Source organism: Numenius arquata, chromosome 6 (assembly GCF_964106895.1).
Source record: "Numenius arquata chromosome 6, bNumArq3.hap1.1, whole genome shotgun sequence".
Lineage (NCBI taxonomy): Eukaryota > Metazoa > Chordata > Aves > Charadriiformes > Scolopacidae > Numenius > Numenius arquata.
In genome coordinates, this window is record NC_133581.1 from 66,910,627 (window position 1) to 66,936,334 (window position 25,708).

The 25,708-nt window shown below is 45.0% G+C and overlaps 1 protein-coding gene across 1 annotated transcript in view; it reads left to right on the forward strand.

Moving 5' to 3' along the window:
- DDHD1 (DDHD domain containing 1) overlaps positions 1-25,209 on the forward strand; it is a 72,645-nt gene extending 47,436 nt beyond the window's left edge. The window contains exons 8-13 of the mRNA XM_074149259.1: positions 10,788-11,050; positions 13,016-13,091; positions 17,934-18,083; positions 19,378-19,630; positions 21,127-21,300; positions 24,659-25,209. Coding sequence (XP_074005360.1) covers positions 10,788-11,050; positions 13,016-13,091; positions 17,934-18,083; positions 19,378-19,630; positions 21,127-21,300; positions 24,659-24,840 — 1,098 coding nt within the window. The 3' untranslated portion in view covers positions 24,841-25,209. The remainder of the gene's footprint in view (positions 1-10,787; positions 11,051-13,015; positions 13,092-17,933; positions 18,084-19,377; positions 19,631-21,126; positions 21,301-24,658) is intronic.
- The last annotated feature ends 499 nt before the right edge of the window (positions 25,210-25,708 follow it).

Consider the following 25,708-nt stretch of genomic DNA (forward strand, 5'->3'; position numbering starts at 1 on the left):
ACTTCTTGTTTGCTTCTGCTCGTTTGGTTAGAGATTGTGCAAAGCTCATAGTTATTAAAGGTGAAAAAATATGCAAAAACTATTTTATTTTGCCTACAGAAAGGAGACTTGTTTTGGTTTAGGGTGGGGTTTTTTTGGTTACTCTTCCTTGTCCCATTTTATTTTCTGAGACCTGACTTCGCAGAGTTTAAACACGGTAGGATCAAGTTGAGTGTTCTTCTGGAAAAATAGTTGGGTTTTTTTTCCTGTGTTGAGTGCTTTGTGGCACTTTGCTCATTCCAGCTCAGAAACGAGCCTTTTCTTCAAGTATTCACATGGTCGGATGTCGCTCAGAATTCGTATTCCTGCTTGCCACTTCATAACGCTGACCTGGTTCTTTGTAGACTCTGGGTACTCCTAATGCTTTCCATCCAGAAATCCTAAAAGTACCTCAAAAGGAGCTAATTAAACTTTGCTGGGCCTCTGTGAAACAAATTGAGCAACGCAGTGAGTTCAGCCCAGAGAAGAGTAAAGCTTCAGATTCGCCTGACAACCCTCAACAAGACTTTGGTGTGAATTTTCTTTCTACTTCCAAGGATTTCCCCCACATCTAGAAGCAACATAACTGCTTCTTTAAAGCTTTTGACCACTCTTTAAACAGCTCCTTAAGGGATTTGGGCAGCCACTATCTTCTTTCAGCCACTATCTTCTGCTCAGCATTACAGGAGCGTGGTGGGTCACCCCCTCTCTGATTTCAAGCATTGTGTCTTCTGCAGCGGGGCAGGAGACTATCCAAAAGGTGCCTCTGACTTCTGACGTGGGATGTGATACCAGACAGGTATTAATAATTCAGTACAGAACATCTCAGACAGTCTGGTCCCACAGTTCAGTCCGGAGGAGGCCGGCAGCCAACAGATTCAGCTGTGGCTGCAAGTGGTCCTCATCTGTACCATGGTCCACCATGAGTAAAGCACAATCCCTCTTTAAACATTACACAGATAACAAGGAAGCAAGCACAATAAACTGATATTTTGATGCACGCTTTCCTATTTCTAAGTGAACAATAATTTAATTCTGACCTTGCTAGTGCCATCTACTGTAACATAACCTTGGGTTTTACTGTCCTCGGTGGGTGACTTGGTTTCACATCTGTGTCATTGTAGCTTCATATTTCTTTAATAATAAATGGCTGCAACGGAGATTAAAAAGACTAATTGATGCATAGTAAATTTAGGCTTGTCACCTTCATTATATTGTTAAGTGCTTATTTTACTGATCTTCACTGTACTTACTTCCAGGCTAATTGTAATTCTGTAAATTATTGATATATGTCTTGGCAGAAAATGCCTTTAGTACATGATAAATATTATTTACATCCATCATCCCGAGGTCTCTAAAGATTTAGCACAAATATTGCAGTAGCCTCAGAAGATTGTTCAGCCTGGAGAAGAGAAGGCTCCGGGGAGACCTCACAGCAGCCTTCCAATATCTGAAGGGAGCCTACAGGAGAGCCGGAGAGGGACTCTTTGTCAGGAGATGTAGTGACAGGACAAGGGGTAATGGTTTTAAATTGGAAGAGGGGGGATTTAGACTAGATATTAGGAGGAAATTCTTTCCTGTGAGGGTGGTGAAGCACTGGAACAGGTTGCCCAGAGAAGCTGTGGCTGCCCCATCCCTGGAAGGTGTTCAAGGCCAGGCTGGATGGGGCTTTGAGCAACCTGCTCTGGTGGGAGGTGTCCCTGCCCATGGCAGGGGGGTTGGAACTCGATGATCTTTAAGGTCCCTTCCAACTCTAACCATTCTATGATTCTATGATTAGTAGGAGATATTTATGGGTTACTTCCGCCACAGCTGAAGAGCAGGGAAATGTGGGTGGATATTGAATGTTTCTGGCCAGCTTAGGAGAGGAAACGAAGAAGCCAGGGTCTGGGATGTGGTGGCTGCGGGCTTGGTGTTGGAGGTGCTTTATAGGCATTAGGAGGGCAGGGGGGATGCAGTGTAATGCAGCCAACCCAGCATTTCTCCTTTGGGCAGACCTCATTGTCCATCTTCAAACGACTAGATGGTTTGCTATTATATATGTATTAAAGAGGGGAATTTATGACTACACTATTGAAATGCAGGATGAGTATTAACTTTTACTGGAGCTTTCATCCCTCTTCGGTATGATGTTTTGCAATCATAGAAACAGAATGGTTTGGGTTGGATGGGACCTTAAAGACCATCCCATTCCACCCCCCTGCCCTGGGCAGGGACACCTCCCACCAGACCAGGTTGCTCAAAGCCCCCTCCAACCTGGCCTTGAACCCCTCCAGGGATGGGGCAGCCACAGCTTCTCTGGGCAACCTGGGCCAGGCTCTCACCACCCTCACAGCAAAGAATTTCTTCCTGAGATCTCATCTCAATCTCCCCTCTTTCAGTGTAAAAAAGTTCCTCCTCATCCTATGGCTCCCCTCCCTGACCAAGAGTCCCTCCCCATGTCTCCTGGAGCCCCTTTAGGGACTGGAAGGGGCTCTAAGGTCTCCCCGGAGCCTTCTCTTCTCCAGGCTGAACCCCCCCAACTCTCTCAGCCTGTCCTCACAGCAGAGGGGCTCCAGCCCTCCCAGCATCTCTGTGGCCTCCTCTGGACCCACTCCAGTAGGTCCATTTCTTTCTGCTCTTGGTGGACCCAGACCTGGAGGCAGTAGTTCAGGTGGGGTCTCGCAAGAGCAGAGTAGCTGGAAATGTCCTTCCCTTATGCACTCCTTTCAGCAATAAAAGGCAATTGTTTTATGCGTGTTTGAAAATGAGAGGGTTATGAAGCAGGAAGTTCTTAACTGAGACTATTTTAACACTGTTTTTGCTTATTCTGTTGAACCTAATAGCCAAGGATCTGCTTGACAGCACTTTCATGGCTCGATTAATTCATTTGATTGTCCTTGAATGTATTTGCAGCTTTATAAAATGATGGGTTACTGGACCTGCCTGAACCTGAACTTAGTCTTGAACGCAGTGACTTGGTTAGAATCACAGAATCATAGAATGGTTAGAGTTGGAAGGGACCTTAAAGATCATCGAGTTCCAACCCCCCTGCCCTGGGCAGGGACACCTCCACTAGAGCAGGTTGCTCAAAGCCACATCCAGCCTGGCCTTAAACACTTCCAGGGATGGGGCAGCCACAACTTCCCTGGGCAACCTGTTCCAGTGCTTCACCACCCTCACAGGAAAGAATTTCCTCCTAATATCTAATCTAAATCTCCCCTCTTCCAATTTAAAACCATTACCCCTTGTCCTGTCACTACATCTCCTGACAAAGAGTCCCTCTCCGGCTCTCCTGTAGGCTCCCTTCAGATATTGGAAGGCTGCTATGAGGTCTCCCCGGAGCCTTCTCTTCTCCAGGCTGAAATGGGTTAGACTCAACTGTTCAACAGCAAGAGAGATGCTGAGAGAGATACGCGGTTCTGGTCGGATCCACAGATCCTTTTTGTGTAACATCACTAAGACACGCAGCCCTTCCAGTCTGTTCACGCAGCTAAAATCCCGTTCTGGCCTCTCATCTGTTGTTGTGACAATCTTCTGGCATCCATCAGTGATGCCGTCAGGGAGCATGACAACCGTTGTATTCCGGAGGGTCAGCAGTCTCACCATCCCTGCGTTGTGTGCTGGCACGTTCTTCTGGTTCACATGAAGAAAACACTCCTTGTCTTTGCTTTCCTCATGGTCCTTTACAATCCGTCCTTGAGCTGCGGATCCTCCGTTGGCTTTGAAGGGCCTCCTTCTACCTCCAGTTGGCTCGCACACCTTCTTAGTGCCTGGTTGCTGAATTTCAAACGAGTTTGCCCTTTCTCCTGAAGTTCTCTTGACATTTGGAGGGAGCTGCTTGCAAAACTCGCTGTTCCTCAGATCTTCTTGAAATTCCTTTCCCACGAAGCCTGTAAAAACAGTCCTGCTATTCAAGCTGGAGGGGGATGCAGAGGTCAGGTTTCCTGCACTCCCTTTTCATGTGTAGCTGTCTGCTATTTTTTTGAGGTTTTTTTTCTCTTGGGCTTCAAGCTGTTCATGTGAGAAGATTGTCCAGTGGGTGAGGGTCCTGTGGAGATGGCAGAGAGACAGCAAAGGGGTGGTCAGAGCTGAGAGCGGCCTCAGAAGAGGACGGTTCCCAGAGGCCAAGAGGAGAGCAAGTGTTTTTGTTGGCTTTGATGGATCAAAGAGGTTGGGACTGGGGTGCTGTATCCAAGTTTTGGCAGCAAGTGGGTCATTGAGGATTTGAGCAAGAGCAGTGTGAGTTCTGCATTACTTCTGAGCTCAGGGTGCCAGCTGGGGACGGGATTGTATTCCTTGTTTTCTTGAAAAAAAAAAACCCTCATTTCCTGCGTATTGAGGGAAAAATGTCATTTTCTACCCCGGTACATTTGGTCTGCACTGAAAAGCCCCTTTGACCCCAGCGATCTGCCCGCAAAAATGGGCAGGGAAGGAAGTTCTTCCTCCTGCCCGGATCTCCTTGGTGTAGGTCCAGGAGGTGTTTGTCCACCACACACACAGCTGACGTCCTTCTGCTTTGCAAGAAACAGGGATGTTTGTTTATGTGGGTGTCCCTCAAAGCTTCTTCTGCATCAGAACAGCTGGGTTGGCTGCCGGTGCCGGGGACTTAAAGGTTGGGGTTTTTTCCAGCTCAGCACAGGATGCTGTTACTGGAAAGCAGAGGGGATTTTTGGCCCCATCATGTCCACCAACCCGTTCCTTGGTCAACAGCTTGGTTTTCGGCTTCCCCTGGAATTGCACGGCTGTCAGGCTGGTGCTCTGAGCACAAAGGCCTCTCCTTACGCTGCCTTTAGTTTGGTTAGTGAAGGGCGTAGAGCGTTTAACCTCAATTTGTCAGAATATAAGCTTGATGACTTCTGAGCAACTTGATCCTGCGGGCTTGGGTTTCCTGCATGGAAGATTTATTGGCAAAACTTCAGCTGATAAAGGGAGCTTCAGGCAACTAGTAATCCATCTCCTTTCCATGAAACAAAAATGAAACACGTTCCTAGAAGAGCTTCACAGGGGAACAGCACCGTACGGCATCTACTGAGTTGTCCGGTGACGTTTTTTCTCCATTCCCCCTGTTTTGCTGAGATCTTCGACTGCTGGAAATCAACTTTCTCCTTTGCCCTTTGGGACCAGACTGGAACATGTAGGAAAAGCATCCATTTCTTGGATGCTGCTCTGGCAAACTGTATAAAGGCTGTGTCTCCAGTGTCTGTGGAGCAGGTCTGAAATTTAGTACCTGAGGGCTCTCTCCCCAGCACGAGAATTGTGAGGTGCTTCACGTGCCCGATTATGACCTGTCGTGAAACCAGGCTTGGAGATTTTTTTATTTTTTTTTTTTTGCATTAAAGGCTTCAGGCATCGCAAAGTCCTGCTTTATTTGCATTTCATTTTCTCTGGGTATCGATGAGTATCCGCAGTGGGACATCTACAAGGCTCCTAGCGTTTTAATCCCGCACTAAACTTTCGTACTGAAACAATTGGTCTGCGAAAGCTGCTTAGGAAATTTTTCCCGAAAAATCAGAACAGGGAGAAAGGACTTTTTTTCTGGGGAAGGAAATAGAAATGCTGGAAGATTTTCTGTACCTTTCTTACAAATTCTGCAGTGTCCTCGGGATGATGCTAAAGTAATGCTGTGGTAGAAAGGTCAGCTGGGAGGAAGGGATTTGATATGGCTATTTTTTTGAAGAAATAGGAAGCGTTCCCTTTGTTACAGTGGTTTCATCTGTTCAGGAAGAGACACGTAAGCGTGCTGCATTTCACTGGTGAGGGCGAGGGAGCAGCCAGCAGATCAGCAGCCGGAGCAGCGTTTGTGGGAGCAGCTGTACAGGAAAAAAAAACATCTACTCAATTGACTGCTGCCACATGTATTCTTCTGTGAGATATTTGAGCTTGTTTAGTCTGTGTGAGAAGCCTTAGGAGGCCTTAGGAGATGGTAATGGGGGTTAGGCAGCAACTCAAGGAAACTCTAGCCTTTTTCATGGAATGGTTTGGGTTGGAAAAGACCTTAAAGATCATCTAGTTCCAACCCCCTGCCCTGGGCAGGGACACCTCCCACCAGACCAGGTTGCTCAAAACCCCATCCAACCTGGCCTTGAACCCCTCCAGGGATGGGGCAGCCACAGCTTCTCTGGGCAACCTGGGCCAGGGTCTCACCAGGGTCTCACCCCACCTGGGTCTTTGCTCACTCACAGCAAAGAATTTCTTCCTGAGATCTCATCTCAATCTCCCCTCTTGCAGTTTGAAGCCATTACCCCTTGTCCTATCACTACATGCCCTTGTAAAAAGTCCCTCCCCATCTCTCCTGGAGCCCCTTTAGGGACTGGAAGGGGCTCTAAGGTCTCCCCGGAGCCTTCTCTTCTCCAGGCTGAACCCCCCCAACTCTCTCAGCCTGTCCTCACAGCAGAGGGTCTCCAGCCCTCCCACCATCTCTGTGGCCTCCTCTGGCCCTGCTCCAACAGGTCCATGTCCTTCTGCTGTTGGTGGCCCCAGAGCTGGAGGCAGCACTGCAGGGGGGTCTCCCCAGAGCGGAGCAGAGGGGCAGAATCCCCCCCTCTCCTTGCTGGCCACGCTGCTGGGGATGCAGCCCAGGATGTGGGGGGCTTTCTGGGCTGCCAGTGCACGTTGCTGGCTCGTGTTGAGCTTCTCATCCACCAACACCCCCAAGTCCTCCTCCTCACGGCTGCTCTCCATCCATTCTCTGCCCAGCCTGGATTTGTGCTTGGGATTTCCTTGTGGGGAAAGCCCTGCCAAATGCCCTGCTGGAGGGGCTGCCAGAGAAGAGCACTGCTGCGGGGGCTTCAGAAACAGTTCTCTGAATGTCCAGTCCCCCTGGTCCCCAAAATAAGGTGGGAGCTGGGAGGGAGGAGGCAAGAGGGGAGATGGAACGAGAGAGCGAGCTCTGGTCATGTTGCATTCTACTATTAAACCTTTTTTTTTTCCCCCCCCGGATGGTTCCTGCTTTCCTGTTTTCAGGCAGAAAAAGCAGGTGCTTCCTAAGCACATCACAGACCGGCAGGCGGTGAGGCTTGGGGATGGCAGAAGCACTGGGGAAACCAGTGGGGAAAGGGCTCCTTTAATTGGGAAGTCACTGGATGTAGGTGCAGTGAGAGCAGGAGAAGCCATCAGCAAGCTCTGGGTGAGCAAAAAGACAAGCTGCGGATTAAAAAAAAAAAAATAAATCAGCTCTTAAAACGTTGTTTTTAATTACAGTGATGCAATTTAGGAGAGACAATTTGATAAGGTAGTTATATTTTTTTCATGTTTAATTTCAATGAAAAGTGTCACTGATTTTAACAAATATAAAGCTAATTGGTGTTTATAGAAGGTGTATAAAAGGTATAGAAGGTACACTTGCTGGACTAAAGCCCTTTTTTTTTTTTTTTTTTCAAACCAAGCTTTTCTTTTACAGGTTACACTGTTGTATGTTTTATAAGACTAAGAAAGCAAATCAGGACTAAATATTATCTAAGCTTCATATACTGCTTAACCAAATAATTTTTTAGCTGGGGCTTAAAATGAATATGCTTTTCTTTTCTTTTTTTTTTTTTTTTTTTTTTTTAAACTATATACCAAACGTTTCAGCTTCTAATACAGAACTGTTGGCAAAATAAAAACATCTGTAAGCGTTCACTGCAGGTGGAGGGCTCCTGGTTTTTGTCATAGCAGCGAACCAGACCATTCGCAGTGCCTGGAAATCTGGAGGCTTTACTACAGCAGACCTTCTGCTCTACAGTTAAGTTAGTTGACCCCAGTGATTTGGAGTATTTGGAAATCCACGTACAGTTTTTTAGTTGCTGCCCGTGTTTTTGCCGAACTTCTCGGTAACAGTGTGTTTTTAAGGAGCAGGACAGTTAAAAACAGGGTTGGACTCGGTGTCCAATCAGGACTTTGCGAGAATATTCTATCTTGTGCCCCTGGATTGCAAGAGAATGAGACCTTTGTAATGAAATGCCGTGATGCCAGAAGATTTCTTACCCGCTCTGTGCTTATGGGCTGTGGGGGAGACTGATATAGTATCGTTCTTCCTGGAAGATATCTGCTTTTCCAGGGAAACAGGCTGTGCAGGAATAGGGTACAGGAGAGTAGGGTACAGGGCTGTTGAGCAAGTTGGGCAGGGCATTGGGAGAAACAGCTTTTATGCAACAAGAAACCGAGGGAAGCCTTTGAGTTGTCCTGCATCTTACTTTTCCCACCAGAGAAAAAATTTGGGGACACTGAGATATATTCATACAGCTTATTTAGGATTTTTTTTTTTAATACAAGATGGCATTACTCATCTCCCTGCTGTACTGAGAGGGATGCTGGAAGGCATGAGCAGTCCAGCACTAGTTTCCTTGGCATTTTCACTCTGAAACCAGGAGCCAACCCTCCATCCAGAGCATCTGCTGTGTGGCTGGGGGTCCTGGGCTCCCTGCCCAGGTCCCCAACGTCAGGACGATGTGTGGTGGCTCCCTCGGAGGGTACCTCGGCAGCCGGCCACGCAAACTGCTGGATATTGGCGTTCCCTCATTTCACAGAGCTCCTGGCAGGAATCCCAAAACACTTGGATTTCAAGAGATCTCTGCTATTTCGTTGTGCGTTTTCATCATAAACCTTTTTTAAACGGAGAAGATGCCAGTCAGCCAAAGCTGGGTCCTCATTTCTATTTTCTGGTCCAGCTAAAACCTCTGCCTGTTTGTTCACGCGTGAAAGTACTGCCCAAGGTCTGGATAGAGCCCAGCGCAGGAGCAGGCAGCGTCGCAGTCAAAAAATACTCCGAAAATTGGAATGACGATAACTTATTTCTCCAAGCGGTTGCAAGGCTTTGTTCGTCGTTTCGCGCTGCTTTAGGCACGGGGTTTGTTGTGTGGATCCTCGCTCGGTAAAATGTGTATCAAACACTGACAGCCCCGGTGCCATTCGTATTTATATCCAGTGATGATTCAGCCTCTTGAAAAATCATGCTCAAATTACATGTTGTAGAGCTTTAATTTCCTGTTGCTAACAAGGGAATGATTTGCAATTTCTGGTTTGTCCTCCTCTGTGCCGTAGCCCGGGAGCATTGCTCAGTTGCCACGCTGGGTTTCACAAGCAAACCTGCCTTTTTTTTTTTTTTGTATCGCCTCCTTCCTAAATCTCACGGCTTTCAACGTTTCTCCCTAAAAAATGCTTTCTGTCAATCTGAACATTTTTATGCGTATGTACCCTCGTGCAGGATTTGAAGCAGATGAGCCTCCCAGAGACTCAATTAACATAGGACCAATATACATTTATTGCAGTAGTACAATAGCATTAGTCTATGATGATGGAGAAACATGTTGCATTCCTGATTTTTCCCCCCCAAAAAACCTTCCTAAAAAAACCTTTCAAAAAACCTTTCCCCCTAAAAAACCTATAACCAGAAAACTGTTTTCTTAACGTTGTTTATATCAAATGTTCAAGTTCTGGCTCGGCCTGTCTCATTTGTGCATTTTCTCCTCCTACATCTTCCTTTTGCCTGAGATGAAGCTTTTTATTCTTTAGTGACACCGTTTTAGTCTGATTTCTTCAGAAAAAATTCCAATAGGTGCAGTGTGCTGGGAGGGGGGAGTAGGACAGAAAAGCTGCATCTTCTTGTAGCCAAGCGGTGGGCAGAATAATGAAAGACTTGGCGAGTTCAAATGTGCTTTCCGAAGGTCCAAAAGCAATTTGAGGATATTTTCCTCCAACCCATTTAGTGGATTTATCTCCCCAGTCCCCCGCAGTGAGGTAGGAATGATGTTGCCTCGCCTTGATAAATGGAGAAGAGGGAGTATGACTTGTCTAGGATTATGTGCCGAGCTTGTGGCAGAGATGTGAGCTGATTCCAGATCATGGGTGGCTCGGGCTCCTTCCAGCCTCCTTGGGTTAAAAAAGGAGCTGAAACATTTGGTGCTGTGAAAAGGTAGAGAAATTGGGGGAGAAACAAGCAATAATGGACATACAGCTGTATTAATAGTCGCTGTGGTGCTAATGGATCACTAGTGAAATCCAAGTTCCTTGCTATTGCTCACCTCCGAGGATGCTGTTAAGTACTTTACGCACAGCTGTCATTTATTTAATGGCTTCTTTCAACATAATGCTATGGACAGTGTAGTGTAGCAGTTGTAGGGTCACCACAAGTCCTGTGTGGTGATTGCTACTGGATCTGGAGGGGTGAGGTGAACCACTGGAGTCAGCGACAGTCAACCAAACCATTGCTGCTCACCATGATTTTGCTCGTCATTGGAGGGCTGGAGCCCCTCTGCTGTGAGGACCACCTGAGAGAGTTGGGGTGGTTCAGCCTGGAGAAGAGAAGGCTCCGGGGAGACCTTAGAGCCCCTTCCAGTCCCTAAAGGGGCTCCAGGAGAGATGGGGAGGGACTCTTGATCAGGGAGGGGAGCCATAGGACGAGGGGGAAGGGTTTTAAACTGAAAGAGGGGAGATTGAGATGAGATCTGGGGAAGAAATTCTTTATTATGAGAATGGTGAGACACCGGCCCAGGTTGCCCAGAGAAGCTGTGGCTGCCCCATCCCTGGAGGGGTTCAAGGCCAGGCTGGATGGGGCTTTGAGCAACCTGGTCTAGTGGGAGGTGTCCCTTCCCATGGCAGGGGGGTGGAATGGGATGATCTTTAAGGTCCCTTCCAACCCAAACCATTCTATGATTCAATGATCTTCCCAGCCCAAGTGAACAGACCATGGTGCTCATCCTAGATAGATGCTCAAGAAGCTGGTCAGTGTAGTACCTGAACATACATGAACATAACAGGAGTGATAAGATGTTGATATTAAACTTTCTTTCCTTTCCTTCTTGAAATAGCTGGTGAAAGGGCTGCAGCAGGAGCTGAACCGGCTCTACACACTCTTTTGCTCCCGGAACCCAGAATTTGAGGAGAAAGGAGGGAAAGTCTCGATTGTGTCCCACTCGCTGGGCTGTGTCATCACCTACGACATCATGACTGGCTGGAACCCGGTCAGGCTTTACGAACAGTTGCTGCAGAAGGAGGAGGAGGAGCTTGAAGACCGTTGGATGAGCTATGAGGAGCAACGTTTACTTGAAGAACTTTACATAACTAAACAACGGTAATGCATCCAGTTCTGATTGTTAAAGGAGAAAACCACATCCCTAGATGACGCCCTTTGAGTCTTTCCAGAACCCACCGTAGCTTGCAGGTGGGCAATAATACTGAGCAGAACCCGAGCAGTGAAATTCCTAAGATTCCAGAGGAAAATGAGAAGTTCTCTCCTAGGCTCAGCCTGGAAATTGAGCTCCACCAGCTGGATGCAGATGTTGTCATTGCTGTGATTGGGTTGATAGGGTTACTTGTCCATGGTGGATCATTTACCAGCTTTTTGCTGCTGCCATCTAGAAATGTTTGTGCTGTTGGGAGCGTGAAGCAGCGCTGCCCACCGTGACAAACAGGATCTCCGTTCCAGTGCCTTGCAAGTGTTGGTGGGGATTCTCAGAGTTAGGGGACCTTTAGATCATCGTGATGTCTCCACAGTATTAAGGTCACTTCCCTCTTCTAACCTGGATATCGAGGTGCTATGAGACACCCATAGATAGAGAATTTAAAAATAGTAGCTTGAGTTTCAATCTTTCCAGTGGGAGATGAGGATAAATCATGATCACGGTTCTTTTTGGTTCTTTCTTGAAACCCACCTTAGTATTGGTGGCACCTTGGAAGCATTAATACAGCATCGGAATTCCTGCGGTGCTCAGAATCAGTATGTGTGTAATTAGGGACTGGTACATCTCTATCAGCTCCAAGGCTGGATAAAGTGCAGTCTTGCTGAGAGAAGGGAAGTAAGAAACCTAATGAAGCTGTGCAGTGGTAAGATGACCCTTCAGGCATATCGCTAGCGTATAATTAGGGAAAAATTAGCATTTCAGTCTTGCCCTACAGCTCCTTAGGCTTCCTCCAAAGTGCTTCAAGTTCCATCCACAGTAATCCAAATATCCTTTGACACCGTCAGCTCTGTATAGGAAGAGCGACTCTCCGTTTCTTGAGCTGTCTTAAGGCAATTTAGTCTGAAATGATAGAAAATATACTGCTGAAATCCTGTAAATTCTGGATTTCTACTGTTGTGATGTTGGCAAACACATAGTGGATTTCTGGAAATGCTTGTGCCTGAGTAGGGTGTGTTATAGCGTGTGTAAATATTTGTAGAATAACATACATAGAGCGTGTGAGGTTGTGGCTCGGGAACCTTTGACAGCAGTTCACAAGAATTCTGTGTGCCTTCTTTTTTTAAGGCTGAATCACGTTTGTTAAAGCGTAGAAACTTTTTTGAAAGCACTGGCAAGTCTTTGGGAAGTTTCAGCTCCCGACTCGCTTCTTTCTATTCAGGGTAGCAGAGTTTAAGCTTAAAGTATCTGTTTGCATAAAGGTTTTGTGGAATGCGAGGGGATGGTGTTTTCCTGCTCTGAAGAGGGAAAAATGGTCTCGTGCTGGGATTGGGGACAGTTTTACCAGTCCGTATGAGTGCTTTATATTGTAGCTGCTTTTTTAATTCAGGCTAACTAGAAGAACAGGTGAAAAACCTTTTTTAATGATAATTGAAAGGGTGGGACACTGTCCTGCAGATATTCTGCCACAGTACAGAACTCCATAATGTTTGAGCCACGGACTTCCCTGTGGCTTTGGTTGGATTTTTTTAACAAGAGAAAAAAAACCAACCAACCGAAAAAAAAAAAACCCAACCAAAAAACAAAGAAACTAAAAACAAACCAAGACAGGTGATTTGGCTGCAAAAAGCACCAAGAAAACAGATGAGTCACCTACTCCCAAGGAAGGAGGGTGGGCAGATGCTTGGGGTGGTGAACAAGAGAACCATCATGTCTTGATTGATTCCTTCTGTGGTCGGAGAAACAGGGTGTCACATACACTGCTTCTTAATCAGCTGGAATGCCTCCGAGAAATACTGACACCATCACTCTCTCTTCCCAGCAGCCAAAACTTTTGGACCCCACAGGAATGCCTGTTTGGATCAGAGAGGTTAAGGCTACGTTTTTTATTGGATCTCAGAAAGATCTCTATTTTCTAGGTTGAGAGAGATAGAAGAGAGGTTACATGGGTTAAAGGCATCCACCATATCAAAACCACCGGTCTTAAAATTTAAGGTATGTATGTTCGAGAGGATTTTACTGAATATTCTACTTGCTGTGAAAATGCACCTGCAATATGAGTTATTCTACTTAATTTTTTCCCCCCATTTCCCTAGACATGATATTGGTAGAATAATTTTAATGTATGAAGTGTGTATACATGTCTGTCAATATTTTACTGTATTAGTATATTACTATTCATTACAAATATATATGTTTATATGTAAATATATTGCACACACACACATACAACCGTGTGGGAAGGTAAAAGCCGTTTGGCAAATTACATTAATCACATATCTTAAACAATTTCACTTCTGCTTTGCTGACTAATCCATTTTCCTTGGGGACTACTTCCACCATGTCACATCTCTGAGCAAATCTGATTTGAATTTCCTCCAGCAGTGGATTTTCCTTCCAAATTATTCGGGTCTGACATTTAGCATGAGCTACTCTTAGTCTCATGAAATAGATTGCTTGCTAATCAGCTGTACAAATTGCTAGAATTTCTTGTCGTTGGGAAAAGGCGTTTTCTAGCTTCTTGGTGGGACGTGCAACACTTTCGAGTTGCTTGACCATATCCCAAAATATTAAACCAGAAAAAATGTGACATGATAGATGGGAACAAAATAGATTATTGTTTCTTAACTTGCCTTTTTTTTTTCCTTCTGAGTTCAGAAGGACTCCTAGAAGCCAAGGTCAATCTTGAGCCATAAAAAAGAGGAAACTAACCATAATTCAATTTGTCATAGCCTTCTCCTTTTCATCACTGCTTAAAAGCATGTATCGCGCTATTATCTCTACCATCAAGGAAGCTGGAGTCTGGCTGATACTCCTCCAGCTCTGTGAAAGATTATTCTTCACTCCGTTGTGTTTAAACTGAAGATTTTTTTTTTTGAGCAGATACTTTTTAGAGGGAGCAGGAAAGAAGGGGAAAAGAAAGGGGAAAGAAAAGAGGGGCTGTATCAATCCAAATTACTGCTAGGTAATTTTCCATTGCAGCACATCCTTTTTCTTAGCTGTGATGAAAGGAAAATGTTGTGTTTCTGTGAAGCTTTACACGAGAGACTCCCATTGCTTGAGTAGCGAGCTCCAGAGAGAGAGAGGGAGGCTTTCCATGAACGTGATGACAAAGTGCTTCTGCCAAGGCAGGATTTCCAGCTCGTTGAAAGAGAACTAACAGCTTTGTAGGTACCAACTGCCGCACCTTGGCTCTTCACGGCAGGCCAGAGCTCTGGTTTGATCATGAGTTGCTATTCACCATAAATGCTTGATCCGCTAATTAATTTGGTCTGTGCGACGCGGGAGACTGGAGTCTTTGGTCCCTCATCTCCTTCAGCTCTATTACACCGCAAAACGGGATGTACAGCTGGAATGAAAAAGGTTGGCCACTGTCGATGTGTTGCCTCTTTTATGGACTGAAACAAATTAAAGCTTCCCAGGATGAGACAGAGTCACTCGTCCTACATTATAGAATCATAGAATGGTTTAGGTTGGAAGGGACTTTAAAGATCATCCAGTTCCAACCCCCCTGCCCTGGGCAGGGACACCTCCCACCAGACCAGGTTGCAGAGTTAAGCTTGTTTGATGTTGAGCAAGCACAGAGGTAACTTTTAGCAAGACAAAGTGCAAGAATAAATACAGCAGCTAACTTGGTGGGCATTTAATATTAGAGAAAATTACCTGTGCGATTGACTGACCCTTTTGGGGTGGAAAAAAACACAACCAAAGCTGAAGATACGGAGTCTCTTGTACACTAATAATATATTGGATGAGCCACCAGAATGGGAACTGGAGGGTGAGGTGTCTTTGTCTTTCTTCCTCTACTTCTCCAGATACCATAAGTGAATAAACTGCTAAATTAATAGGAGCTGCGTGGGTTAAAAGCAAAGCCAACCCCTCCGTAGTAAATTTAGAGCTTAGAAGCACAACGCTCTCCCTGTCAGCAAGACAGCTATGTAAGAGGAATTGGAGTTAAAGGCTAAAGGGGCTGAAGAACATGAAAACACAGGGAACGGTGCGATACCTACCTCTTTATGACTCTGCAGTGCATGAAAATAAGCATCTTGTAGGATGAGTTTCAGTCACACCGGGGAAGAGGAGGGCAGGATATACCACAGCTGCTCCCTAGTACTGAAAAGGACATTCATTTAAATCTAGAATTGACAACGTGCTGGCCGAAAGTGCTTCAGGATCCCTTAGCACTTCTCATTCGCCCAGGGCTACAGAAACTATTCTGTAAGAAGCTGCAGCTTGTACTTGAGCTTGTGGTTTCTCTGTAGCATCATCTGACAGTGATGTTCGTGTTGATAACTATCACAAATTATTTATAAGATACTATTGATTTAACCACATGTACGAGAACTACGAGAGCTTAATGGGATGCTGACGTGCAGCCTTATCTGAGAGGAGGAGGCCTTTAAGCTGAAGGCAGAAGTGTGCCGTAGTAGTTTAACACACAACTGCCCAATTAAATTCCTCGTGTAATACCAGTATAAGTCTCTATTCCCTCTGTTTGCTAAGGCTGCAGAACATTCCTGGCCACAGGAGGTGGTATTTCCTCGCTCTGGAAGAACGTTTGGGATCCTCCAGGCTGAAAGGCAGCACAGAAACATAAATTGTAGTCACCTTCTGTGTCTTCTGCTTTAACATCGCTGCTGAACAACAGGCGTTTGTGCCCCACGCTTACCTACGCCCAGCACAGCTGCGCTGCCTCACTTCTGTTGGCTCAGCCAGCTCTTTTTTGTAATTATTATTATTTTTAAAACGCTGCGGTCTTAAGGTGAATGGATGACTGACTGGCTCGGCTTCTGCTTAAAATACAAATAAATTCATTAAGTCTTCTGCTTGTGAATCATACCCAGGAGGAAAGTGCTATCCTGAAAGGTCGTGTCGTTAAACCTTTACAGGAGGGTATGTGAAGTGCCCCACTCCTGCTTCTAGGAGAAACACCAAAATTACTAAAAGCTTTCTAGAAAGACTTGAGTCCTCCCTTCCCAGTAGTTTTCATGGCACGTCAGCCTTCTCTTCAGCCGCTTTGCATCAGTGCGGAGTCTAATGGCTGCAATTTAAAGGACTTTATTTTTGGAAGACTTGCTTTTGATTTTTAGTGCTCACTGCTTTGGTATTGGTCTGATGCCCCCCGTTAAGGTACCCACTGAGTGCTTTCTTCGTCTTTGTAAGCATTTCCAGAGCTGGAAGATGGTGTTGAGAGGCTTGTGTGTGTAAGAAAATACATAGCAAAGAACAGTGCCCTCCGAGAATCATAGAATCATAGAATCATGGAACGGTTCGGGTTGGAAGGGACCTTAAAGATCATCCAGTTCCAACCCCCAGGACATGGACAGGGACACCTCCCACCAGACCAGGTTGCTCAAAGCCCCATCCAGCCTGGCCCTGAACACCTCCAGGGATGGGGCATCCACATAGAATCATAGAACGAAGAAAGAAGAGAGAAGAGAGCATCTGTCTGTGGGTGCTGTTAATCGTGTGTTTATCGAGAGAAATGATGGGGCAAAAGCCATGTAACCACTGAAACTATTTACCTTTAGAGATTTTTGCCTGCTCTAGAGTGGCCTAAGGTGAATCAAGGAAAATACCTTTTAGGCATCTGCTGGCAGTCACTTTCTGATTTCTTTCTGAAGCAGAAATAGCATAATTGTGTGCTTCAGATGCTCGAGACAGGAATATCAGATGGACAGGGTTAAAGGTTATTTATTCGGTTTAAAGGACTGCACTGTGAATATCTGTTTCTATTGTATTTGAAGATGAGAAGGCTTTTTGTCCAAACTGTGAAAATGTCAGGGTCTGTGTAAAGCTTGATTATAAGAAAGGAGAGGAGCTTTGCACCAGGCTGGAGTGACAATGTAGATGACAGCAGGGCTTTGCACCATATGACATCGAATAGCTCTGCTGAAGACCTAGATTATTATTAATTATTTTTTTTTCCATTGAACTGGGACTCGCGCATTCTTTTGGAAGGAAGAGGTGGGGTCCCGGTGCCAAGTCAGAGGAGAAGGAGGAGGAGGAGGAGGAATGTTTTGTGCGGTGCTGGCATCTGGTAGATGAAACGGACCATTATTTCTCCACCCTCGCTCCATGCGCTGACATACAATGCAGGCACATGGGAAACCAAGCGTCCTCCCCGTGCACTCGGCAAGAATGCAGCGGTTTTCTCTTGCTGGTTAAGCAGCAGCAGAGCGTTAGGAGTTGCCCAGTTGTAGTGCTCTGCAAACTTGGCACTACTATCGGGAAAGATGCAGTGAAGGTCTGATAATGGTAACGTTTGTTTTTCGCGTAAGAAAATACTCGAAGGGTTTAAAAAGTAATTTTGAACTCACAAAAGTATTTTTGACTACAGAGTTTGACGTTTGGTCAGTAAACCACATCGCTAAGCACCACCTCTGCCCATCTTTTTGCTTCCCTCGGTGGGTGTGTGTAGCAAAGCAAATCATGGAGGACTTGGTTAGGGTAAAGTTTAGGAGGTGTGGGAAGTTTCGGGAAGTTTCATGAGAAGTCGGACTTCAGTCTTGTGAAACTCATCACGTGTCCTTAGCGGCTTCCAAATTCTTTTTGCTCCGGCCTTTCCAGTGTTGGTAGACCTCTTTTAGTTCAAATATCCGACTTGTTTTTCCATTTTCCAACTATGTAGCACCACTCTCTTCTCACAGCAAAGGGAAATGGGAAACTTAACCTTCATGTTATCGTATGTATGTTATAGTGGCCTTCCCCATTTTGAACTTATTATGGAGTCCCTCAGTTGAAAATGATATGTCAGTTGAAAGAGAGGATTCAAATCCAGCCATGTTAGAATGCATTATTTCCATCCTTACTAATGTGGGTGAAATCTCTCCTTAGGTTGAGAATTTCTTCTGTATGGGATCTCCTTTAGCAGTGTTTTTGGCGTTACGTGGCATCCGTCCGGGAAACAGCGGTAGTCAAGACCATATTCTGCCCAGAACAATATGTAACCGCTTACTAAATATTTTTCATCCGACAGATCCAGTGGTGAGTTTTAATTGCAACTGCAAGCGTTTACCCTGTCTGCTTTTAAGCCTCAGCTGCGTGATAATGTGTGATCTTCAAAGCGTGTGAATCAACACAAGTATGTTCCAGCACAGGACTATTTGTTAATGATTATTGTACAATGTCTTGTTTTTTGTAACTGTAGAATGACAGTTCCTACAAAAAATTGCCTTAAATACCACATCCTTTGCCTCTCTTTTCATATTTATAAGCACAGCTTTTTTATTTTATTTTTCCAAAGACATAAGAAATAATCCTTCTCAGTCAAGTTCCAACTTGTGTTTAACTTCCTGACTTCCATTACACATCACCTGTCCGAAGATACTACAGCCGTTAAAAAAGGCTTCATAAGCAGTTTACAAGATACTGCAGAAAAATAAAGACAGTATTTTTTTCCCCAAGAGTCCTGAGTAACAGATTCGTGGGTGGGAGAGTGCTTGGGAGGGCGGTATTGGCACAGCTGTGCCCTCTCCTTCCATCCAAGAATGCTTTCCTACATCTAAGTACACAAAGAAAAATAAAGAATCGATAGAGAATGATTTTTTTTTTTTTTTTTTAATAAGCATGCCAATTCATGATGTGTACAGGGATCGATGAGGAGTCATCAAACAAAATGTTTACGTAGCCGGTTCCTCCCTCTCTGTTGTGTTCTGCGGAATCCATTTAACAGTAGATAAAATTTGCTCTGTCAATGCGTAACAACAAACATATGTTAAGAATAACTTGTGTGTTCATAGCAACGTGTGTAAATCATAGTCATGGAGTGGTTTGGGTTGGGAGGGGCCTTAAAGATCATCGAGTTCCAACCCCAGCCCCCCTGCCCTGGGCAGGGACACCTCCCACCAGACCTGGTTGCTCAAAGCCCCATCCAGCCTGGCTTTGAACAACTTCAGGGATGGGGCAACCACAGCTTCTCTGGGCAACCTGGGCCAGGGTCTCACCACCCTGAGTACAGAATTTCTTCCTGAGATCTCATCTCAATCTCCCCTCTTTCAGTTTAAAACCTTTCCCCCTTGTCCTATGGCTCCCCTCCCTGATCAAGAGTCCCTCCCCATCTCTCCTGGAGCCCCCTTCACGAGCAGCTAAGCAACTAATACATCTCCCAGGCTGTGAAAGTAAAAGTGAACCAGAACATAACGCCACCATTCTGTCACTTTCTAGGCTTCAATCATTACAGATATTTTGGATTTGAGGTTGGGGAGGACTCTGTATGGGATGGGGATGTGATTTTTCAGTCTTGACGCCCAGGATTTTCTTTTCTGATTTACCCTTGCAGGCCTATAGATTAGAACCTTTAATTCTGAAGCACTACAGCAACATTTCGCCTGTCCAGATCCACTGGTACAACACTGCAAACCCTCTACCTTACGAGCACATGAAGCCAAGTTTTCTCAACCCGACAAAAGAACCTACCTCAGTTACTGATGGCGAAAGCGTTTCGACTGTACCCAGCCCAACTACTTCACCCGTCATGGTTCGACGCCACTACGGGGAGTCTATAACAAACATCGGCAAAGCAAGTATATTAGGTAATTGTTCTTTATGTCCTCTTTTTTTGTATTATTATTACTATTTTTTTACGTAGGACCTTCTCGTAGAACGTCACTGTTTGAGGTGCAGCCGTAAGCAAGCTATTCCTGGCTGCTTCGGTTTGTTCCCTGTAGACGTACGGCTTATTTTAATCCCAATTAACATTTACTTTGAAGAAAAGACAGTTTACGTACACGGGAGTCAAGGCTTGCAGGGGAGAGGATGTGGGTCAGGGAGTTTATGCTATTGTTGCCTTCTTGTTGTTTGCCTTATTGAAGTAACATCCTGGTGATTTAACAGTTTCCACTGTACTTCATGGAAAAAAAAAATGAAATAATTTAAAGCTTGTTTTGTGACTACATTTTCTGGTATTGGCAAATAGGAGGAAAAATCACTCTATGTAAACCATTACAGTTCCATTTAAGTCATGGTTTTACAATAGGAAAGTCAGGCTGGTTTAGTATGAAGTCTGTCCCCTTCTGGCTTTCTGATTTAAAATAAGCCCTGGTTTAAGTGAGCTTAAATTCACTTTCACTGGAGCTTATATTTGAGCGTACACTTGCTGTTTTTGTTGACTCGAGGCTTTTCTTTAGCTCTCTATGTGGGGATTTGGAAGAAGGCTAATGTGACCTAGTGCCAGGAATCTTCTCCATCAAATAAGTAAAGTATATAAAAGCAGTTTTGTCCTTAAGTGGAAATAGGCAGTATTTCAGAGCAGGGCTGCTTTTTGCTGTGTTCCTATAGTAACTTTAATATCTTGTCCATAAGGTGGCAGCAAAGTCAGGAGAAAACATGACAGATCTGTTCCTAACTTTCACACCCCTCTTCCTGAGCAACCAAAATAGTCCTTTTAAAGGACGATAAAGCATTTCCAAAAGGCGGTAAGGGTGATGCCAACATAAGGACCCTTAATGGGAGGAGAGTCTTAAATGTCACGAGGGGATTTTTAAGTGCAGAAGGTACTAACAATGTCACAGAAAGGTTTGGGTTGGAAGAGACCTTAAGGATCCTCCAGTTCCAACCCCCTGCCCTGGGCAGAGACATCTCCCACCGGACCAGGTTGCTCAAAACCCCATCCAGCCTGGCCTTGGACGCTTATAAAGCATTTATATATTTATTTATATATTGTTATAAAGCATTTTTGTCTTAGTCTTAGATTTTTTATGAAAGGGGAATTGCAACATATCCTTAAAAGTACCAGGTTTCTTGCCGCGGAAGTGTTCTCATGTATTATTTTTTTTTTTTTCTCCCTAACTACAGTTTCCAAATTATAGCTTTTGCTTGTACGCCAGATTAGTCTCACGATAACCAGCGTACGCTTAAGTCAGATAAGCCGTTCCCACCCTCGAAAAGCATGAATAGTGTTTTCCTTTATCTGTCACTCAACTCTAATTGATGGGTGCTGCAGTGACTTTTAATTTGCGGTTTGATTTAACTGCCCTTGTGCGTGTTTGGTTTATTTTTATTTTTTTTTCCCTTTCCGTGCCGAACGCAGGAGCCGCGAGTATCGGGAAGGGCCTCGGCGGGATGCTTTTCTCCAGATTCGGTCGATCAAGTACAACCACCCCCGAGCCGGGAAAAGAGGGAGCCGAGGGGGACGAGAAGAAGGCCACAACTGTTGGGACGCCGCCGCTGTCGCACAGCAGCTCGGGCTTTCTGGAACCCATAGGTCAGTGAGGAGTCCACCGTGCACACCCCGTGGGAAGAAGACCTTTGGTGGGCTCCAGCTGTATGTTGTGGGAGGCTGGAAATACCCTAACAACATATGCCCCTATTTAATTTTGTTGGTTTGCTCTAAAGTGATAAAAATTGAATCCCTTCCTGCTTTTTGAATCTGTTAAGACTGTCTAAGGACTGACTCTTTGTTCTCCCTTTGATCCTTTTTTTCTTTCAAAGGAGGTTTATCTGTGTATGTGTTTGTATATACATACACACAACTGACACATTTATATGCGCGAATGAGTTTTGGCTAATGAGATCTTCATATCAGTAGTTCATATAATAGAATCATAGAATTGTCTGGGTTGGAAGGGACCTTTCAGATCATCGAGTCCAACCATCAACCCAACACTGACAAAAACCATCACTAACCCATGTCCCTCAGCACCACGTCTGCCCGGCTTTTAAATACCTCCAGGGATGGTGACTCCACCACTTCCCTGGGCAGCCTGTCCCAATGCTTGACAACCCTTTCGGTGAAGAAATTTTTCCTAATATCCATCCGAAACCTCCCCTGGATCAACTTGAGGCCGTTTCCTCTTGTCCTGTCGCTTGTTGCTAGTTCCTAGACTCTCACTAGGAAAAGCAATATAATTGCTGCAGAGAATCCCACTCACCAGTTATCGTAAAATATTTAAGTTTATCATAATATTTATTTAAATTTCCCCATGCATTTTGCAATCCTGAAGCAATCTGGATTTAAAGGCATGTATGACTGGAAACAGAAGCTGCCCTTGTCCTGATCTGAACCGTCCAGAACAGAAAGTGAAATTTTAGCAGCTGGTTTTTTGGAAAAACATAGGTACTTCCTTTACAGAAATTCATACTTGATGATATTTCCAAACTTCTCATTGGCACTGTTGCAATGCGGGGTTGGTTTGGGTGGGTTTTTTTTGCAATCTAAGGAGTCACAAGTATGTTGTATCTTGTGATAGCGTTCACATGATACGTTGCCGTCCATTCATCGCTGCTAATTTCAGCAGATAATCTGCCTGAGTCAGTATGTGAGGACAGAGACTTTGTTTTAAACCCGAGGAAAACAGAGTAGTGTGATAGAGAGTATCGTGGAGCTCGGATGAGGTCCTTTTAGTGGGGGTTGGCACATCAAGGGCCTCTGCATGGTTCGCGCATCCCTCTCTGCTGAAAGCCCGTCCCTGCTCTGTAGAGGGAAGACATGGAGCGGTGGCCAGTGAGGTTGAGAGCTGAATCATAGAATGGTTTGGGTTGGAAGGGACCTTAAAGATCATCCAGTTCCACCCCCTGCCCTGGCCAGGGACACCTCCCACCAGACCAAGTTGCTCAAAGCCCCATCCAGCCTGGCCTTGAACCCCTCCAGGGATGGGGGCAGCCACAGCTTCTCTGGGCAACCTGGGCCAGGATCTCACCATTCTCATAATAAAGAATTTCTTCCTAAGATCTCATGTAAATCTCCCCTCTTTCAGTGTAAAACGGTTCCTCCTCATCCTATGGCTCCCCTCCCTGACCAAGAGTCCCTCCCCAGCTTTCCTGGAGCCCCTTTAGGGACTGGAAGGGGCTCTAAGGTCTCCCCGGAGCCTTCTCTTCTCCAGGCTGAACCCCCCCCAACTCTCTCAGCCTGTGTGCAGGAATGATGCAATCCATGGCCAAAGTATTCGCTGGGCTTGTGGTGGGGTTTGGCTGCTGCCCAAGCTTCTGTAACGGCCTGTCCTAGAGTCGTCCGGGGCGTCCCTTCCTGCAGGGGCACCGGGGTTTTGGAATATATGTGTTTTCATGGAAATGGTTGCGGTCATCTCCTGGTATCGGAAGGCTCAGTCTCCCTCTCCTCGGTTTGCTCCTGGGGAAGGACGCGTCGTTCCCCGAGAGCTGTCGAGGCAGTGCTTGTGCGATGTTCCCTTCACCCGCTCCTTGAGCCAAGAATTCAAATTCCTTGAAACTGGCTTTGATAAACGGCTGCATTTTTTACTCAATATGGGGTTTCGGCTTTTGTAGCTAAGCAGGCTTTCAGTTTTGTCCCTTTTATTCTATTGCTCCTCGTAGAGATGCTCTAACCGCTAAAGTGCCTTAACAATGGGGTAGCCATTGGCCCAGTTAAACATGCAGTGAAAATTGCTTTGAATGTGGTATTAATCAAACCCGCCATTGAACCGAGAGGAGAACTGCTGAAATATAGTTGGAATAATCTGGAAATTGAAAGGGGTAGTGCCGTGTAGGGGGGACGGCTGGTTTTCAGAAAGGGCTTGCGATACTGGGTGTAGTCTCCTCGTTACGGCCACTAAAGATGCAACAAATATCCATTTGTTTCGGAAAGTTCTGAGCGTCCACCTCCTGAAAGTCGGTGTTTCCTAGCGGGGCCTCAACGTTCGCTGGATGCTTCTGCGTAGTTATCAGAAAGAGCATAAACAAATGTATTTATATAGTTACTATAAGGAAAACAGCTGCTTTATAAAATGCCAGCTTTTTCCAAGCTTTAGGTTTAGTTTGGTACATCCCCTCCCTTCTCCCCCGCCCCCGAACTAAGCACCACTCTTAGGCTTGTGCTAAATGCATGTGTGTAAAAAATGTATGAATATATTATTAAAAATCACAGTTGACTTAGGTGAGTGTACTGTTATTAATGTAAATACGCAGATATTGGGAGCATTTTATATACAGCAAGTAGAAGCGGAACCCAAAACCGATGGAAAAACGTGCTGGTGGGGTTTTTTCTTCTGCTGATCTATAATTAGGGAGGTGATTGTCCCCCCTGTACTCAGCACCGGTGAGGCCACACCTGGAGAATCGTGTCCAGTTTTGGGCACCTCAATCCAAGAGAGATATCGAGGTGCTGGAGCGGGCACAGAGGAGGGCAACGAAGCTGGTGAAGGAAGGGTCTGGAGAATAAATCTTATGAGGAGCGATTGAAGGAGCTGGGACCGTTTAGTTTGAGGAAGAGGAGGCTGAGGGGAGACCTCATCACTCTCTACAACTACTTGAAAGGACGTTGTAGAGATGTTGGTGCTGGTCTCTTCTCACAGGTAATTAGCGATAGAACGAGAGGGAATGGCTTCAAGCTCCAGCAGGGTAGGTTTAGACTGGACATTAGGAAAGAATTCTTCACAGAAAGAGTGGTCAGACACTGGAACAGGCTGCCCAGGGAGGTGGTGGAGGCACCATCCCTGGATGTGTTTAAGAGTCGTTTGGATGCGCTGTTGGGGGATATGGTGTAGGGGAGAACTTTGTAGAGTGGGGTTGATGGTTGGACTCAGTGATCCCAAGGGTCTTTTCCAACCTGGACGATTCTATGATTCTGTGAATTCTAACAATATTTTTGCCTCTTGTTCAATTTCCAGCGGAACTGGAGCACAGGATCGATTTCGAGCTCAGGGAAGGTCTCGTGGAGAGCAGATACTGGTCCGCAGTCACATCGCACACTGCCTATTGGTCATCTCTGGATATTGCTCTTTTCCTTCTAACCTTCATGTACAAACACGACCAAGAAGATCCCGACAAATCCAATTTAGACGCTATTTGAATTTTTGACTGGGGGTGGGGCGGGATGGGAAAGGAAATTTTAAAACAAAATGGCACAAAACTGACGTTGTACTGCTGAGCTGTGGTATTTATGGCATGGAGGTTTCAGGTTTAAATGCATGTTTGGGTTTTTTCCTATTTCTAAAGAGCAAAAATGATTTGTATTTGAAAGCACTTTATAGTTTTAAACACTTTGCAGTGCTTAATTACACCTGAAATGATTCCAAATTCTTGTGAACTCTGACTGTATAAAAGCCGATACGACGTGTAGCATCCCGTAAGCACGGTTGTGCAGTGTGCTTGGGTGACATACTTGTTAATGACCATAATTGCTGTTTAGTTCGTTAAAGTATAAAAGATTAGTTGATTTAAAAAGAAAAAAAAAAAAAAAAAAAAGCTAAATTAATTTCCATTAACAAAAATATATGTTAGATACAAACCTAAAACTGCCATGTTCTGATGTTTTCTGTATCAGTAAATAACAAACGGTGGTGTCATTTTTCTAGGACTTTATTCAGCTCCACATCCTATTATCCACAGTACCATTGGAAGACCATTCTGACAGCCGGCTCCTGAGGGTGTATTATACGTGACACATTTAGAAACTAATGCTGAAAAAAGCATGAAGCAAATATTTGAAATACTGTAATTATAATTTATTATTATCTCTAATTGTTTCGTTTTATTCCAGTGTATAAAACATTACTTTTTTACTGGTTTCTTTTGACATAATTTAAGAACCACATTTATTTTCTACAGTGTTAAGACTTTTTCTCAGAAATACATATCTTTGTACTACTATTCAAATGAATATATGGACACTGTGGCACACTTTAAGTATTTTTTCATTAAAAATAAATATTTGTGGT